The following is a 19,410-nucleotide window of genomic DNA, read 5'->3' on the forward strand; positions in this document are numbered from 1 at the left end:
CTTTCATGGATTTTGCAACGTTTTCAGTAGGTGTATACAAAGCAGATTGCAAGAAGACACGTGCGAATACAGTAATTTAAAGAAGTGGAGCATTCAGCTCCCGAGTTGGTGTGTGCTTTGTCAAGCTGCAGAAGAATCTACGTTTCACTTGTTCTGGTCTTGCCCAATATTTGTGGAGCTCTTTAGCAGGACCTGGAGGCATTCGGAAGTGTTTGTTAAGGAGGAGTCTTTTGCGCTAGATCTGATCTTTGGCCTGGTTTGTATTAGGCGCAGCACAAGGTGGAGGTCCATCTGGCGAACGTGGTTGCTTACTTCTTGGTGGCTTGTTTGAATGGCATGAAACGACGTTCATTTTTGTCAAATTTCAGTTAACATTTAAAACCTGATGCATAAAATCTTGATAGATGTTTATGTGATCTTGCGTATGCATCTTAGTGATCTTTCGCTCCCTCCTGCTGATGCTACCTCTCTTTTGTCGCAATCTGAGCAAGCAGTTCCGATGTGAGCCCGTTTTATCTGTCTGATGTTCTTTTTCTTTTCTGATTTCTTTATTTGTTTTGACATTGCTCTTGTTCAGTTCATGGGTTCAACATTTTGTTGATCTCCATGAGTGAGTGGTAATGTTGAATTTCTCTCTCTCTTTCTCTCTCATGGATTTTGCAACGTTTTCAGCAGGTGTATACAAAGCAAATTGCAAGAAGACACGTGTCCAATTGTAAGATGATGAAAAATCAACATGGAAATAAAATTTGGTCCTGAATCTGGATTCAAGTTTGATCCAATATATACACTATTAAATGCAGAATATAACTGATCCGATTAATTAAAAGATCCATTTTTGAGTCAATAATGCAATTTCTTGGGTGTAGCATATTTACCCAGATACCGAGTTCAATCAAACAACATACATGCAAATCCTGTTCGAACCTAAATATGGATCCAAATCTGAGTCTGAATTCAGTATAATACGAACAGCAAACGGTCTCATTAAATCAGAATCCATAATACTCTAATCCGATTAAAGATCAATGTTTGGGTCATAAAATGCAATTTCTTTGATTTAGTACATTTTTTATGTCTCACATTGTTCAAAATAAAAAAACTGCAATTATTGTTCAGCTAGAATTCAAATCCGACTAGAAATCTGAAATCAATATAATATAAACACTCCGGATCATGTCCTATTAGATTTTGGTCAATTACATTTTGATTCAATTAAAGATCCACATAAGAGATCCATGTAGAATTTATAAAAAGTATGCATGTTATAGTCAATCAATAACATGAGAGTTGTCAAGGAAAATCATTCAGGACACCTGAGTTATCCAAACAGGAGAAATTTAGAGATTGGGAATTCAGTTTCTTGACATTCCTTTGGATTGAGAATTCTCCTCCAATGTATGCAAACCTACTTCTCACACGAGTTTTACTTTGGAAACTATGTTTTACTCGTTTTCATGTAACTTAGATTGTCAACTCAAATCAAATCCAGATCCAGATTTCATTAGGAAACTCGATGTTGATCCAAGAATTGAACACAAGGACACAGTTGGTTAAAAAACTGTCCTTGTGTCCTATCTTTCAAAACATTCACCAATCTCGATTACAATCTCAGTTCCTGCTTCCACAATTAAGAAGCCTCTTGCTATTTTATGCTAGTAGCTATACAACCGTTCATCGTGATATTGAAAAATACAGTGGGTGTCTTTGGTAGTATTTATAAGCATAGAGGTTCCCCAGGAAAATGAAGGCTCTGGAAGCGTAAATGCAACGGTCCCCCTACTGCCCTCATTAAAAAGGCCAGCCGCGGCCCACCACCTCCTCCCCATTTATTACTCAAAAACACATTTATTTCAACCAGCCCTCAACACCACCTCTCCACCACCTTTCGCCCAACCCTAAAGGTACCAATCTCTCTCTCTCTCTCTCTCTCTCTGAGAAAATATCTAAGAGAAGTGATTGCGTAGTCGAAGAAGGAGAAGAAGATGGAGGAGATGAATGGGGTGGAGGTGAGGGCGAAGAAGACGGTGGTGTCGGGGCAGCCATGCCGCCCTGGGAAGGTCTACCCTCTCTCCGTCATCGACCACATGATGTCCCACTACTCCCTCCGACTCGTCTTCTACTACGAGGGAGTTGGAGGGAAGGCCGCCCCCCTCCTCCCCCTTGCCGACTCCTTCTCCGACGCCCTCACCTTTTTCCCTCCCGTCACCGGCCGGTTCAAGACGGACGCCGACGGCAACTGGGAGGTCAAGTGCAACGACGCCGGCGTCCGCGCCATAGAGGCCAGGGTCCCCGGCTTCACCGTCGCCCAGTGGCTCGAAACCGCCGACCCGGACGCCGAACTGCAGCTCGTCCACTGGGAGGACATGCCCGACGACCCCACCTTCTGGTCACCTTTCAACGTCCAGGTGTGTATGGCCCACCCCCTCTTCTCTCTCTCTCTCTCTCGTCTTAAGACTTTTCTGCCGGTTGTTATTTTAGGGAGAATTCTTAGAGATCCAAATCTTCCTTTTGAAAAACCCTCCATGTTTCTCACAATACATATCAAGATTCACGTTTCCATTCAAGCGATCAAAGCCTCAGAGCGCGTCTGTGTGTCGCTAAAAGTGGGTTGTTTTTTCGAGGAAACTCATCGACTGGTGCGTTTTCGTGGAGCTCACAGTGACAACAGAAATTACAGAAACTTGGATTTTCGCATAAAACCCTCGACGGGCATGCCATTTTTACACGCTGAAGGTGAGTTTTTTTTTTTTTTTTGCGAAGAACGGTTGCTGTGGGTGTGGGGTTCAATTCTATTTTCGCGGTAGTGGATTCATTCCATGACATGGTAGGATTTTCTATTTCATAAACTTAACAAGGGTGGGTCCACATATTTTCATAATAGTGTGGGTTATGTGGCCATGCTTCCAACACCAAACTCATAATTACTAATTAATTTTGTAATCCAAGCCTTGCAAAGAAATTAAATACTAGTAATTTCGTCTAACCATGATCCCATCATGGCCCCAGCCACAAGACCATGACGAATATTGATTATATCCATCAAAGATTATATTAAATAAAACATAATTATACTTTATTTGACCTTTGAGTATAATTTTGTCATTATTTATCGTCATCCTCGTCTAGATGATCGATGATGACAAATAAAACGGAAAACATAATCTTCTCGTATACAAGGAGAAACTTTCTCATATGAATTTTTTTTCATATTTTTGTATGATGCCTTCAGTTGTACATATGAAAAAAAAATCTCCACCTAAAGACTTTGAGAAGTCATGGTGAAATGTTTCATAGATGTGCACGTCATTCTTTTCATATGATATGAATAATCTAATATTTAAAATTTTTAATATTTTTTAACACTCTCAACAGTGAAATTATAGCAATAAACTTTTTTTTTTCTTTTTCTTTTTTACTTGATGCAGCTGACCGAGTTCCGAGACGACGGCTTCGCTATCGGCTTGAGCTGCCCGCACATGCACGCCGACCCGAACTGCGCTGCGCTCCTGGTCAAAGCCTGGGGCGACGTCCACCGCCTGTCCAGCATCGCTAACCCGCCCTTCTTCCACACACACGGGCTCCGCCGCCGGAAGACACCGAACACAGCCACCGCCTCTGTCGAATACTACCGCTCCAAGTGGGAGCTCCCGCCAGCCGAGCCAGAAAAGACCCGGTTCACCACCATCACGTTCCGCTTCTCCGATCCGGAGGTACGCCGATGCGTCTCGGAGATATCCGAGTCTCCCTCGGCTTATCCGGATCCCACGCCCTTCGAGGCGCTCGCGGGACTCGTCTGGTCGGCGTGCGCACGTGCGAATCCCGAAAGCTCGCACGTGCAGGATCTGAACGTGGCGACGGAGTTCCGGAAGGCGATGCACGCGCCGCTCCCGCACGGGTTCTTCGGCAACGCCGTACACTTCTCGCACGTGCGGGCGGGGGCGGAGGAGCTCGCCGGAGAGGTGGGGTTCTCCGCCGGCGCGCGTGCTATCCGTGAGGACAGGTGCCGGACGGAGGAAGATTTCTTGTCGGTGATCGACTGGTGGGAGGAGATGCGGGTGGCGGAGGAGGGTACCGGCGGTGGTGAGGGGAAGTTCCGTCCGGCGTTCCGGATGTACGGACCGGCCCTCACCTGCGCCAACCTGGAGGGGTTTATGGGGTACGGGGCGGTGTTCGAGGAGGGGAGGAGGCCGTCGCACGTGTCGTGCCGCGTGATGCCGGCGGAGGGGGACGGGGTGGTGTTGGTGATGCCGTCGCCGGAGGAGGAGGGGCTCGGCCGGACAGTGATCGCGACGCTACCGGAGGAGGTGGCGCGGAGGGTGCGGGAGGACCCGGTGGTCGCGAGGTTCCAGCCCAAAATCCTGTTTGGCGCGCGGTCCGACTGAAGACAGAGATCGTGTTTTTCTTGCTTTTTTTTTTTGTTTTTCTCGATGAAGATCCTGGTTGGGCCGAAGGTCTGGACGAGCCCAAGATCGTGTTTTAGTGTGTCCTTTTTCTTTCTTTTCGTTCTCATAAAGGTCTTTTGGGGGAGATCGATCGCTTTTGGGAAGGGTTTCGCGGTTGTGAAATAATGGGATTTTTCTTGGACTCGTTCTTATAACTAAATTGCCCTTGATGACTTGATGTATTGACCAAATAGAAAAGTGTCTTTTTTTCTTTCTTCTTGTTTTGTGATGCTTGATTTGTTGGCATATTTTTCACTCCCTTCGCTTAAACGTTGTGTTTACCATTAGCCCGAGGTTGAAATTATAATTAAGCTTATTTCAGCTTATTTCACAGGGACACTTTGTCTTGGGCTGGTGAATGAACATAAAGATTCAAGCTCGGCTTATTTTTGTGGTGAGTCGAGCCAAGCTTGAGCTCATTCTAAGATGAGAGTAGTAAGGTTGAACTCTAGACCTATTAAACCGAGTTGAAGCTAGTTCATTTTCAGAGAAACTGCACTTTTAGGAGCAGCCAGTGCACGCCACCTTGTGTTGGGATGTTGCATGTTCAAAACCCAATGGGGGTTTGTAACGCTCCAAAATTTTAACCCAAATTTAGAGGAGTTTTTTTTATAACAGTCAAAACAAGTAATACTATAAGGTTAAACCTTCCAGAATATTACAGTGAAGTGCAAGCCAACACATTTATTTCATTTCATTATCAATGAATAATAACATCAGAGTTTTAATGACATGTTCCAAAAATAAACTCAAGTTACTCCGAAAATAGTAAATTCAAATCTCGATCAAAGTCTCATCCCGCAGTCGCTCATAAACCTTATTCTTCACCTGAAAAATGATAAATTTATAGGAATTAGACTACAACTGTCTAAGTAAAAATTATTGTTATTCTTCTTGCAGGTATATCATGTGTCAAGTATGTGATATGGGTGTCGTGTGTGATTTTCAGTATTATTAAATAAAACAAGTAAGAATTACACAGATATAATAACATGCATAATTTCTATGTAACAGTCACAACAGAAATTCAATTATCTCACAATTATCATTTCTAAAGCATGCTGGAAGTAAAGAAATATGTTCTATAAGAGTATGTAAAATTGGCAATATATTAACTATACTCAATGTAATACCTAAACTGTTGTAATTAGTGTTTATATTTTCTTATCATGTTGGTACACACGAGTCAAGACAACCGTAACAGAAGAGAACATTCGGGGGTATATTTTTCAAAGGTATTTTATTAACCGAACGTTCTAACTGAAACGAAAATCCCAAGGGAGCGGCCAGTAGTCGAGAAACCTTCTAAAGGTCAAACCAAAACAGGATACATCTCTAACTTCTGCGGAATAACATGAAGCTATCACCTAGGACACATTTGGTAGTCCAGGTCTCCTAGCTCCGAGGACTGGGGTCCAACGAGTCATTTTTGCTCGAAACACAAAACACATGTCCCTGAAGTTTTATACCACCTACCCTCTTCAAGGTAAGCCTGAATCTGAGTGGGTTGATATTTTATTTATTCAAATTTTTCAAAGTACAGGGGCATTTCCACAACTACCTCCTAGTTTTCAACCATAGTCATTTTACCAAGATACACATACATTCCATTTTTTTCATATTGATTGCACAAACCCACTGATAGTACTTCGGTACCTTTAAACCAGTCAAGCATGGATGCCTAGGTACATTTAAATCAGTCAGGCCCACACAAAATTTAATTTAAGTTTCTCACCAGTTTTATTGTCATCACACACAAGTTAACAGCCCATGTACTTGCATCAGGTATTCAACCAATATTACCCATTAGGCAAGGTTTCTCAAACGACCCACTCACGAGAAGGCACATATCCAAATGTCACTAAGTGTACCATGATATATTTGAACTCAATGTAACAACCTTAAGCATCCACAGGCTTCTGTGTACGTTCAACAATGGTGTATGTGGTCAATTATCACAATTCATTGTGCAATTTTGCCATACGCAGAAAATTGGAAAAAAGTAAAAAAATGTATAAGCATCAATTACGAGTAGGTTTTTTCAATGTAATATCCTTTTTAGTTAGGGCTATACTTCATATGCTACAGCATGTTGAACAACAACATATTCAACAACATATTGCAATATCAACTTAACATAGGTTAACCAAATTAATGTGCACAGACCCTAATCATGCTTCACACCAACAGTTCATATAAAACTTAAAGAAAGTTACACAAAATCAGATCATGAAATCTCCAAAAATATGCACAGAACCTAATCATGCTTCTGACCTCGACTATTCACATGAAACTCAAAAGAGATATACACGGGACATAATCATCAATATTAACATTTTGGGTGTTACCTCATTTTACACAACTGAACTCAATAATTATTATGCATTAGTTCTGATATGAAAATCTATACTATCCTGTTATGAGGATCACAAACAGAGTCAATTGTTTCATTGTAGTAGCTTTTTAAGTCTTGCAACAATTGTATATGAAAAACTATAATTACAGTTCCAGTTTGGTGTACTTGAAGAATATTAAGACTACATAATTAAAATCATAAAACTAATACAAAACGTATACAAGTGTGAATTTCAATCAATATCTTGAATACAAGATTCCCAACTGTTACGAGTCTTTTAGCAGACAACATACTGTGATTAAACTTATACAGGAAACTAATGCAACTAACAAGTTAGGCAGATTGAGTGATAGTTTGAACTCCTGGGCATATTCAATAATTAATCCTTTATAATAAGTCCTATACAGGAATCAACCCCCCCCCCTGTTTTTTAACAGACACAGAGAAATAATAGTTAATATAATCTGCATATGATGTGTTTTTTTTCATATTGAAATGCAGATCCTTTTGATATATATTGAAAATATGCATTTAGACGTGTGTGGTGAATACATGAGCTCAACCCCTATCTAGTTGAAAAATGGCATTGTAGTAAACGCTCAGCTCCTTCCAATATTTGCTAAGATTACAGAAATTGCAAGGCAAAATGGGTGACTCTTAAACATGTATGGGTTCGTTTAAATGGTTTTCAAAAGAAAAGTATAAGTCGTATGACACATTCAGATGTCAGTTAAGATGCGAACACTCAGTCAGGTAACATCAGTAGAAAACAGGAAACATAATGTCATGCAAAAGCTCATTCAGATGTGTATCGAATGAAAACAAAGATAATGCAAAAACTAGAGTCAACATATTTAAATAGTAAATGATGGTATGCAACTTGAAGTTAACAAGATAACGCAGTAGAAGCCGTTAGGAATGTAATGCCAATGCAACAAAGACCGTTGAATACCTTTGTTCCTGGCAGTCGAAAATTCCCAACTAGAGTGATTTGGGGTTTTCGATGACCTTCGCTACCCTTTCTTAAATAGAATCACAAAACTCCCAAATCGAACGATTTGGGGTTAGCAGGAATCCCCCCCCTTGGGAATTTCCTTTTGGTTTCCCGCACGCACACACTCGGCACACTTGATACCCCAAAAAGAGTTTACAGAATCCTACCTCAACGGGTGATCGGAGCCTACTGTCGAGAGACAATGGTCGGCCGGTGTTGTTGGCATCGCCGCATGACGAGCTCGAGCCGAGAGGGAGAGGAATTGAGAGAGAAATAGGGAGACAGAGCGTGAGGAAGAGAGGAGAGAGCGAGAAGACAGAAACGGGAAGGAGAGGAGAGTGAGAGGAAGAGATAGAAGAAGGAATTTGTAGGAGGGTGGCCCCTGAAATGGAAGGGTTGTTACCCCTACCCCGGTGGTTGCGCTACCCTTTCCTTCAGCCCCTTTCGCTTGCTGCTTTAGGGTTCAAAAATGAACCGTAACACAGTTTTATCGGGTATGGCAATTTTTTTTATTTTTTTTTTTGTTCTTTAATTTTAACGCATGAACGGGTGCGGGTTTAGTTCGACCAAACCCGTGACCCGCAACCCACTTTTTGTTGTGTCCACACTTGGGACTATCCGGATCCATCCATGGATTCGGATCTTCTAAAAATGTATTTATTTTTCCATTTGGGTCGTAAACTTTGGGTCTAAACTAAAACCAACCGAATCTACGGATCTGAATTTGTTGCGTTGGACCACGTCCTAATGAATGATATGGGTCCATGACCCAATACATTTATGGATCCAATCCAAAAAAAACTGGATCCACCCAAGGATCCGAAACACTAAAATTTTTGGTACGTTTTTTAATAAAGTACTATGGATCCCAATAAACCATTGTGGACTCTATATAAGATTTCTCTCATTAAAGATCCAATTTAAACACGTGAATCCACTAAATACTTTTTGGAACAAATCTAGACATGACATTGAGGATTCGATATCAAAGATTCAAGCAAAATTTCAACCTCTATTATTAGATGTTCGTTGGGATCCAATATCGAAGATCCAAACATAATATCTGAGATCCAAATATGATTTACCAAGTAAAACAATAGAATTATCATTATACTAGCTTAAGGATATAAATTTCAATTTTATTTATTTGATAAAATTCACGGGTATTACATCATTTCCCCCTAAAAAGAATTTTGTTCTTGAAATTTCATTGCAGGATTCCCGTAGAGATTGTATTTACCAGCTTAATTGAGTCAAACATGTTCGTCTAAAACTTGTCTAGTCTATTTTATAAGTTTAAAAGCCGAACCATGAGCATGTTGTCTTGTTTGTCAGTTTAACCGAGTTTGGGTATTTACTATTCTCAATGCAAAATACACAAGAAATACTTGATCTCTCATCCTTTCAGCTGTGTCCTTGTGACGTCTTCACATTCTCTTAAGAAAAAGGAGGCACTATATGGAATAGCACAGTGTTAAGGTCTTCTCAGTGGCGGTTGGGTTGAAGCTGATGAGGGTTGTGCTCTTTTCTCAACAAAAATGATAAAACAACAGCAATAAAATTTTATATACAATCAACTATTAATTTTTCAGTATATATATTACAATTATCACATGATGGTGACATGATCATGGTTTTATTTTATTTTTCACATTTATTTTCTTGTCTTGATTTTTTCAATATTGTCATCAATAAAATGGTTTTTTCCAAAGTATATCAAGGTATTCTCTTGGCAGGAACAGCCAGAAAACAAAATTTTAAGGCATTAATTTAGATTGGTATTCTATTAAATGAACCCATATACAAAATTAAATCAAATTATATGAACGCTGCCGAAATTGGTATAAGCTTCCCTAGTGTTTAGGGAGGGGCCTCATCTTTATTGAAGATTCACAATTTGACAACAGATGGTGGTGATTAAAGTCATGGATGGAGGTGATTTTTTTTTTTTTGAATTTACACGGAGGAACCACCCCGAGGAACATAAACCTAGCCACGCTGGCTTTGACTGACATACTTACTGTCGTTGTGCTGACAACATAAAACATTGTGGGTTTACCTCTTGCCCCTAGGGACTCCCACTTTTTGGATTGCGCAAGAAGTGATACCAATGAAATTTGAACCTATATCACTTGCCTAGCAGTCTACGTCTCATCCCACTATGCCAAGCTTCATTGGGGCGGACGATAATGATTTTAAAACATGATTTTTTGTGTTTTGTCGAATCACCTGATCCATTTGCACACCTGCACAAAGCAGATCTAGTACTCGAGCCAATCACCTAACCATGCCTATGGAGTTAGGAAATGGCCTCCTTACTGCTGCCTAGCGAGGATTATGTGAGCATTATTGGTTACTAACACGTTTTCCTTATCGAGTCGAGTGAACAGTGTTTTATTGGGTTTTGAATCAGATCGGATTCAACATGGATGTAACCTATATTGATATGGGCATATCAAAAGACATAAATTGGTGCGGATTTTGGGTTTTAGGGATTACACGACAGTTACGAGGTCTCATAACTGGCTATTCATGTCTATTAGAGGGATCTTCACTAATGCTCATTATGGACCTCCCCCAAATCTCTCTATAAATAGGAGACTCATAGTGTTGTGATGAGTGTCACATGCGTGTGTGATTTCTCTCTATAGTTTTAAGGGTCCTGCTTATCTCTTGACATTCTGGCCTGAGCTCATTGAGCTCATCGATTGGTTGTGGAGAACGACGACCATCCGCATTCACTGAAGTGTTGTTCAGATCATCCAAGGCCGCATCCGATAAGTGGCTCTTTTGCAATCCATTTTATGCTAACAAATAGATGTCAACGACGGCTGGTAGCCCATACAATTACCCCTACCATTCTTGATAAAAAACCCTCAACCGCTTGCAGGAAGTGACTACCAACGATGAAGGCTAGTTGGATGGTGGGGGCTTAACCACCCACAAACAAACAAAAAAAATCAGGTTACGGGGGGTGGTAGTCGGGTTCCACTAAAGCATCTACATTGGATCTCGTTCGGGTCAAGAACCCAATTCAAACCCGAAACCGTTTCTTGGTTTCGAGTGGATGGGATTTACAACTCGTCCCGGTGGGACTCGATCCGACCTGAACCCATTGCTGGGATTGGGTGGATCGGTTGTGCAACCGGCCTGGCGTTTCATACCTGCGATTTTTCATGAATATTTTGAAAATAATAAAATGACAATAACAAAAAGATGTGTAAAATAAATAAGTAGATTAAATTGCAGTATTTTTATTAAAGAATTTTAGAAAGAACCAATTTATTATGCCCGATCCTAGTGAATTCGTGTTTAAAACCTAATTCGGTAAAAATGCTATTTTTTAAGAAGATATGTGAGAATTATGTCAAAATAAAATTTTAAAAAATTACACATGAATTTAGAAGAATTTGACTTACATGTAATGTTATTTCAATAAATTTGAATTTAGTTTTATGAATTTAAAATCTAAATTATCAAAAATATGTTAATTATTAAATTAATTTTTATGGAATGAAAATGTTGGATTTAACTAAAATTTATAAGATGGTAGATGTCCATAGGTAGAGCATCCCCTCTATGGGTTCCATCTTATGTGGCACCTCAAGTTAAATTTATTTTGTTAAATGTTTTAAAAACAAAGATATTTTGAAAGTTTTCAAAAAAAATAAATAAAGAAACTAAGTCTAAACTTACAAAAAATATGAATGTAATCCCTCACAAAGGAGGGTGTCCCATCCTAGAAGGTCTCCAGGATGAGCTGACAAACTAAAAATAATAACAATATAATATAACAAGCATATGAGAAGGAAATAAAGAATATATATATATATATATATATATATATATATATATATATATATATATATATATGAAAAAAGTAGTAAAGTCAATATCTTGCTATTCAAGCAAAGTAGACCTTGTGGACCCTATTTGCTTGCATCTCATATGATGTACATATTAATTTATATCATATGAATAGTAATATAAAGGACCTAAGCTAAGAACCGAGAACAAAAAAAATACCTAAGGAAACAAAAGAGAGAGAGAAAAAGCATGGAAAAGAGATTTTTTTTAGAAACCGTTGGCTAGAACTTTAGGTTTTAAAAATGGTTAGAGAGGGACTCACGTACCTCTTTTCTTTTGTTTTTTTTTTTCATTCAATCCCTCACTTTTTCTCTCTTCTATCTTTTTTCCTCTTTTTCTTTTTTATTTTTCTTCTTCCCCTTTCACTAAGCAAGGAGGTCCAGACCCTAATGTCAGATATGACTAGTAAATGAATATCTTTTTCATTAATGACATACTTTTGGTGACTTTAGAATGATATAAGGCATGTTTCATGTTATTTTGAGTTATCCATGATTGTTTAAGCGTGAGATTATAAATGTGTGTGTTATTTATGTGTTGTGGCATGTTTTACATGAACTTATGGTAAAAGATTTCAATTAACTCACTCTGGTTATCATCAAAGTAATCTGAGTTTTATTGATTGAGGGTTTCTAGGACCGTGTTGAGATAGAAATTCAGTATTGAGATTGCGTGTGATTTTATGAAACAACGATTCTACCCAAAGGTAAGTCATTGTGTTTTAAATTCACACAGGATATAATAGTAGATGTATACACTAGTCCATGCAGTATAATCGTACCCAAAGGTATAATGTCAAATTGCTTCTAATTATATGATTTGTTAGTTTTGCCAATTGAAGTCAAATCTTTAATAATTAAGGAAGCGAAATAGCTCAATATTATTGTTTTCATCAAAGTGGAATGATAATAATTTTATTATACTTACCTTAGAAAATGTAAAAAATAAAAGGTCTCACATTTACCTTTTTTATATGAATCTTGTATGAGCATTTATTTATAAAGAAATTGTATTGTCTTTTTTGAGATACATGAACCTAGATTTAGTTTTAAGAACTAGCGAACCTCTCACTCATACAAAAAATAGAACAATCAAATAAAGGTTGTTCATGAGAAGTGGGAGTATTAAAATAGGCTTATCATGTTGCTTTTGCAATATCGAACGACTAAGAATATTCGAAGTATCATCCCTCATTGTAGTACACTGAAGGAATTTTTAAAGTTCATTGAGGCTCAATTTATAAGTTATAATAAAGTTAAGGTCATTCATTGCTTTATACGAAACTTCATCTCAAGCCATAAAGATTAGAAGCTTCATTTCGAGTCTTGGTATTGTGAATTCTATTATGAGGTCAGTGAGAACCTTTTGTGATACCGAAGCTATTGAGCTGAGAATCATTTAATATGTATTGATACAATCAGTACAAAAGAAATGACTGCAAATCCTCTTATTAAAGTGCTAACACCGAGATTATATTTTCAACATGTAATGATGACGAGTCTATTTAATTGCTTTTAATGTATGACAATACATTATGGTTATATGTAATCACATTTATGAAACCAAATTGATTCCTTATGATTTTGTGCATTATTAATTTTGTATAAAGTATCTCTCATTCATAAAAAGAGAATAACAAAATAACAATATTAAAAATGATCAATAGAATAGGTTAGAGACCAACTCATTCATAAAAGCATTCTTAACATGCTAAACATTGAAAATGAATAATATTGTAGTACATGGAAATATAACATCTCACGTAGAGATGTTCATTCCCATGACTCGTATCATTCATTCTTGTAATATAGGATAACATGTGAACCCACGTGAAAATTAAATCAAAATAACGGTATAAAATATCAATGAATTGATTTTCCATGTCAATGGGTCAAGTGGAATAATGTTAAGTTTTGGATTGGATTAGATACAATAAAGATGTGGCCCATATTGACATGGGCACATCAAGGGACATACATTGTGTGGCTCTTAGGTTTTGGGGTTTACATTTTATTTGTGTCCATTAGGGACTTCAACTAGTGCATATTATGGACTCATTATGGAACTCTACCAAATCTTCCTATAAATACGAGACCCGTAGTGGTGTGATGAGAGCCACGTAGGTGTGTGCTTTTTTTTTTGTTCAAGGGTCTTGCTCACGTCTCAACATTCTGGCCTGGGCTCATTGAGGGCATCGATTGACTGAGAAAAATATCGACTACCTACATCTACTGAAGCGTTGTTCGGATTGTCCATGGCCGCATCTGGTAAGTGGCTCTTTCGCGATTCTTTTTACGTTGACACATTCCTCATCTTAGATTTTTACTGTGGTGATTTTCATCTGTGATTTCTTGTCATCGATTTAATAAATTTTCATTCTCCTCACTTTTTTTTTTTGCCATGAATTTTGGCTTAGGTTTTTTCTCATATGCATTTGATAAACGTTTCTTATTTTAAATGTACACCAAGTCTCCGTTTGGATGATGGAAGGCAAAATCGGTTTCTTACAAACTTAGTTTTGCTTTTAAACTTGGTTTTTAGCAAAATCTGGTTTGCCAAAACCAAGTGTTTTTGATGTGACAAAAAACCAGAAACAGTAAGTTTCGGGTCCTAGAAACTCAAAAAAACACACACATATTGGCTACCCATTTTCCGGCAAGCCATGGGACAAAAAATAGCTTGCCCAAGAGGCACTGGCCAGTGGCTGTCTGAAATTTGTTTTTTTTTTAAAGTCAAGCTGTGGTTACTCCTACCAGTTATACAACTATATCATTGGGTTTTGAACCTGCAACGTTCACTACTAGCTGCTGCTCCTGCCAGACAAGCCGAGCCCCCGTTGGTTGGTAGGAAAATGGGTGAATTTTGCCAAAAGCTTAAAAAGGTAAAAAAGCTAGAAAAAATAAATAAAAAATAAACTAGCCATTTTTCAGCCAGCAACCAGCTAGAAAATGATGCCTCTCAATCACGGTTACACCAGCCCGTTCATTTTTCATCCGGTGACTGCCCAGAAATTGGCCAAAAAAGCTAATGAAAAACACATAAAATCTGAAAAACTAAATAAATAAATAAACTGGCCATTTTCTGGCCAGCCACCTACAAAAATTGCCCAGGCTGGTGCTGCCCTAGCAGGGAGGCACCAGCCACCAGCAAAAATTTGCCACGCTGGTTCTTCCCTAGCAGGAGGCACCAGATTTTCCCGCTGGTGGCTAGCCGAAAAAATGATCGAAAATGTTAAAAATTGAAAAAACAATAAAAATATAAAAAAATATATATTAAAAATAAACCGACCATTTTCTGACAGGCTACCGGCCAGGAAATGGCTGGGCTAGCATTGTCAAACCCTTGAGGCACCAGACTGGTGAATTTCCGGCCAGTGGCTAGCCAGAAAATGGCCAAAATTTGAAAAAATATAAAATATTAAAAAAAAACAGATATTTTCCGGCCAGCCACCTGTAGAAAAATGGTCAGCTGCTGCTGCCCTCTCTAATTTGCACCAGCCTGGCCATTTTTCGACTGGTGGCTGGCTGAAAAATGGCCTGAATTGATAAAAACAAGAAAAAAAGAAGAAATGGTCAGGCTGGTGCTGGCCTGGCTTGAAGGCACCAGCCGGGCTATTTTCTGGTTGGTGGCTGGCCGAAAATGCTAAAAACTAAAAGAAATGTTAAGTTAAGCACGTGAAAAGGGGGTGGAAGGGATGAGAATACAAGGGTTGGTGGAGTGAGCAACCAAATAAGTTGGGTTTTGCCCATCTGAAACAACTGGGTAACCCCAACTTTTTCAAAACCTGGTTTTCATGAGAACCAGGTTCGGTGTCTTCCAAAACAAGCACGCGGAAACCAGGATTACACCCAGAACCTGGTTTCATCTAACGCATCCCTAGTTTTGTCAATGTCGATGAGATTCAGCCTGAATTAGCCGGGTCGAGTTGTATCGGTTCAAAATGAATTCGAGGGGGGCTGACTCAGCTGATTTTTTATATTTTAATATTCTAAAAGATTTCAATATTTAATAATAATATTTTTATTTAAAATATATAAAAAAGTTAAAATGACATAATCAACTCGATTCGGCTTGACTCCGAATTGATTTGAAAACTGAGTCAGGTCCCAAACTGATAGTGACGACATTTTTTTTGGACCGAGAAAGCTGGGGTTAGGCAGATCCCTACCAGTTATACAACCATACCATTTAGGGTTCGAACTTGCAACGCCCCAGCATAAGGTGACGTGCACTAACTGCTCCTGCCAGAGCCCCAGTTAGTTGATACTGACAACACTGTGTACACATACTTTTATGTTTTCGTTAATTTTATTTTTTATTAAAATAAAATTTTACTTTAAACCTCAAAGATCTAGATCTAGATGAATTGTTGCCTAATAATTATAAAAACAAAAATAATAATGATGGTCAAAATGACTTAACTTAAACCGGATCGGGTCCACATCAAAAAAGTAAACAAGGTGAGCCATCGAATCATGTACCTACTACTACCAACCCTCACCCTCTCTCTCTCTCTCTCTCTCTCTCTAGTCTCTACCCATACCATTAATTCCCCCCAAGATATCCCCTGTGGACACGTGGGACCCTCACATTTATCTCTGGACCCACATAAGTGGGCCCCACAAAGCTGCTTTCTTGATTGACGGGGCAATTGCTCCGGGGGGAACGAGCCCCGCGGCTCGAGGGAGGAGGGCCGTGGGACCCACCACCGTGGAGCCATGTGACCTTTCGCAGAAAGGCAAAGCCCGAGGACGCCCTACGTGGCACGCTTAGCTTCTTCGCCACCGGTGGGGACCACACGGCGTGCTTCCCGATGCTTTTCATTTGGCGATCGGGCACGAGTGTCCCGTACACATTAGGCACGCCGACGTGTCAGTCCTGGGTGGATCCGGACACGCTCCGAGTTTCAGGTACTACCAGCGAGTGCGGGTACCTGTCCGATCAACCCAACATAAGCTGGACCCGATCCAGATTCTATATAGTACTCAGAAGTCAGACCCTACAGCTACAGCTTCGACCCGACTAGTTATTTAGACCTACTTTATTGGATGTACCACAGATCTGGATCCAATCAAATCTGACAATGAAGTTTTGGATCTGTTAAAGATATGAACCCCTCCGATACTGGATCCACTAAAAACAGATAAAATCTATTGATTCTCTAGTTAAAAAGAGTAAACAGGTAGATCACACTATCAAAACCGTGGGGTCCCAGGTTTGAATCCCACAAGACTATCCCGCAGCATGCCTATAAAAAATAAGGGTCAGATTGGACCTGATTTGACCCAAATCTGGCCATATTTTCTTATCCGGGTCTGACTAGGATCCAATTAGATATGATTGTGTTTGGATCCGGATCAAGACTCCGACCCGTTTTCACACCTAGTTGTGAATTCATGACTTGTCGACAAGCTCACGGGGACCATTGGGCTAGGGTGAAAGCGGCCGAACCATGGCTGAACTAATATCCGACCAGTACACGAACTCAAATGGACCATTGATCTAGGTTGAAAGGGACTGGACCACGTCTGAACCACTCCGGCTCCAAGTTAAACAGAGCCCGCTGACTCAGCCCTACAACCCTATCTGCGCAGGCCTAGCCCCCAGGACACTGCCAAGCTGGGTCAGTCCTAGACCGTCCGAACAGGATCCGACCCAAACAACCGTCACTTTCGTCAAAGACTGGTGGGTATCTGACGACAGATCCAGAAAGGACAGAACCGACACGGCGCGGTTTACTCGCCGTCTCCGTGAAGGGTACTTTCGTAATTAAATTGATCCCCAGTTTAGAAGTCTAATGCCCTTGTTCTTTTTTAAGTTTGACACTTAGCAAAGGAAGTATTTGACCAGAAAAACACCAAGCGCACGTTTGGAAGAGAGAAAAATAGAAAAGAAAATTTTACCTATGAGAGTTTTTGATAAGGAAAGTTTTTCAAAAACAAGTTTTTTGCTTGTTTGTGTAGCATAAAAACAGTGGAAAATGTAAAAAAAAATAAGAGAGAGGGCGGTGGTGGTAACGGTGAGACCGTGAGTGGCCGTGAGAGGTGTGGTGTAGAGTGTAAAAATAAAGTTTTTTTTTTTGGTAGTAAACATTCCTCCACCACCCTCATGAAAGAATGTTTTATGTGAAAAAGCTTACTTTTTAAAAAAAAACTCTCTCACCAAAAAAGTCTTTCGTTTAAAAAGGTCAGAAAATTTGTAAGATTTTTTTTATTTTGCATCACTCTTGTTACATCTTTCTCTCTTTCAAACTTGCCCTAAATATACGCGAACACTAGGACACTCAATGTCGGTTTCATTCACAAGTTAATTTTTTTTTGTTTTAAAAAATAGGATACAAAGATACATAATTTTTTAATTTTTAATTAAAAGTTAAAACCCTTTTTTTAGTATTTAAAAAATAAAAATACATTTTTATATTGAAAATATTACTAAAAAATCCTAAAATAATGACCGTATATGTTAGTGAACATGTTTGCTTGTGTCACTTACCCAAAATGATGTGTCCCTTTGACATACACCAAAACGATGATGTCTTAAGGAACGTTAGGAAGCATGAAAGATTCTCATATAAAAAGAAAACTCTGCTTATAAGATGTTTTGATACGATAAATTTTTTAAGTGATTTTTTTTTACTTTTTCGTGTGTATGACAAAAATAAAATAAAAAAAAAATATTTGAAAAATGAAAGAGGAAAGGGGGGTGGCGGTGGCAATGACGTACGATGAAGAGGAGGAGGAGGAGGCCTCTAATCCCTTAGTTCGGCCGAGAGGGAAGAGAAGAGGGAGTGAGGAAGAAGAAGGGACAAGGGGTGCTATCCTCACTGATCGTACCAGCTCTCTCGTCGCCAAATTCATCACCAACAAAGCTTCTTGTCGAAGGGTTCACTAGCATTTGTATTTGCTATGTCCTTCACCCTCTATTCCCTTTGTTCTTCTCTTTCGTTTTTGTCCCATCATTTCCTCCTCTTTGTGTTTGGTGGTGGTGGTGGTGGTGGTGATTGTGAGATGGTGGGTGGTGGTCGTTAGATGGGTAGTGGGTTGTATAAATCATAATTTTCTTTTTGATAGGAAATATTCTTTTCAGTGGTGGATCCAGGACTTTTCTTAAAAGAGGGCAACCAAATTTTGGTTTCTAATATTTCAAAACTTTTTAAAGAAGGGCATCACTTACTCGGTTGAAAATTTTCAAATTTTTTTGCTTAAAGAGAGGCAAAAAAATGTTTGGTTTCTAATATTTAAAATTTTTTAAAACTTTTCTAAAGGGGCATCACTTACTCAGTTGAATTTTTTCAAAAAAAGTCTAAAATTTTTGCTTAAAAGGAGGGCATTTTTTTTTTTGGTTTCTAATATTTGAAAATTTCAAAACTTTTCAAAGGGGGCATCACTTATTTTCAATACTTTAGGAGGGACTCGATTCCCTCCTCTTCCCCTGGATCCGCCCTTGATTCCTTCATCCTTTCTGAAAGAATGTTTCCTATAAAAAAAATTAAGGACTAAAACGAAGCGACCTAATTTACAATTACAAGCTTTTTTAATTTTTTTGCTTAGTCATAAGCACCTTTCAAAAATCATGCTTTTTATTGTATTGGTTTCAATATCATGCAATGCCAACAGAAAAAGAAAAGAATGAACAGGCTCATTAAGAAAGAGATACGAGAGCGGGTGCCACCTCCAATTAAAATCTCAGTCCTCAATATTTATAAATTTTTTTTTGAAAAATTTCACAAAATAGCAGCAACTTAAATT

At 38.9% G+C, this 19,410-nt stretch overlaps 1 protein-coding gene across 1 annotated transcript; it reads left to right on the forward strand.

Annotated features, from left to right (window-relative positions):
• The first annotated feature begins 1,897 nt into the window (after positions 1-1,897).
• On the forward strand, positions 1,898-4,643 carry LOC149827729 (acetyl transferase 1-like). Its single transcript, XM_090018232.1, has 2 exons — positions 1,898-2,408; positions 3,429-4,643. Exons 1-2 carry the CDS (start codon positions 1,986-1,988, stop codon positions 4,383-4,385), a joined length of 1,380 nt encoding a protein of 459 aa, XP_089874358.1. The 5' UTR covers positions 1,898-1,985; the 3' UTR covers positions 4,386-4,643.
• The last annotated feature ends 14,767 nt before the right edge of the window (positions 4,644-19,410 follow it).

Source organism: Nuphar pumila, chromosome 10, assembly GCF_984573655.1.
Source record: "Nuphar pumila chromosome 10, dmNupPumi1.hap1.1, whole genome shotgun sequence".
NCBI classification, from domain to species: domain Eukaryota; kingdom Viridiplantae; phylum Streptophyta; class Magnoliopsida; order Nymphaeales; family Nymphaeaceae; genus Nuphar; species Nuphar pumila.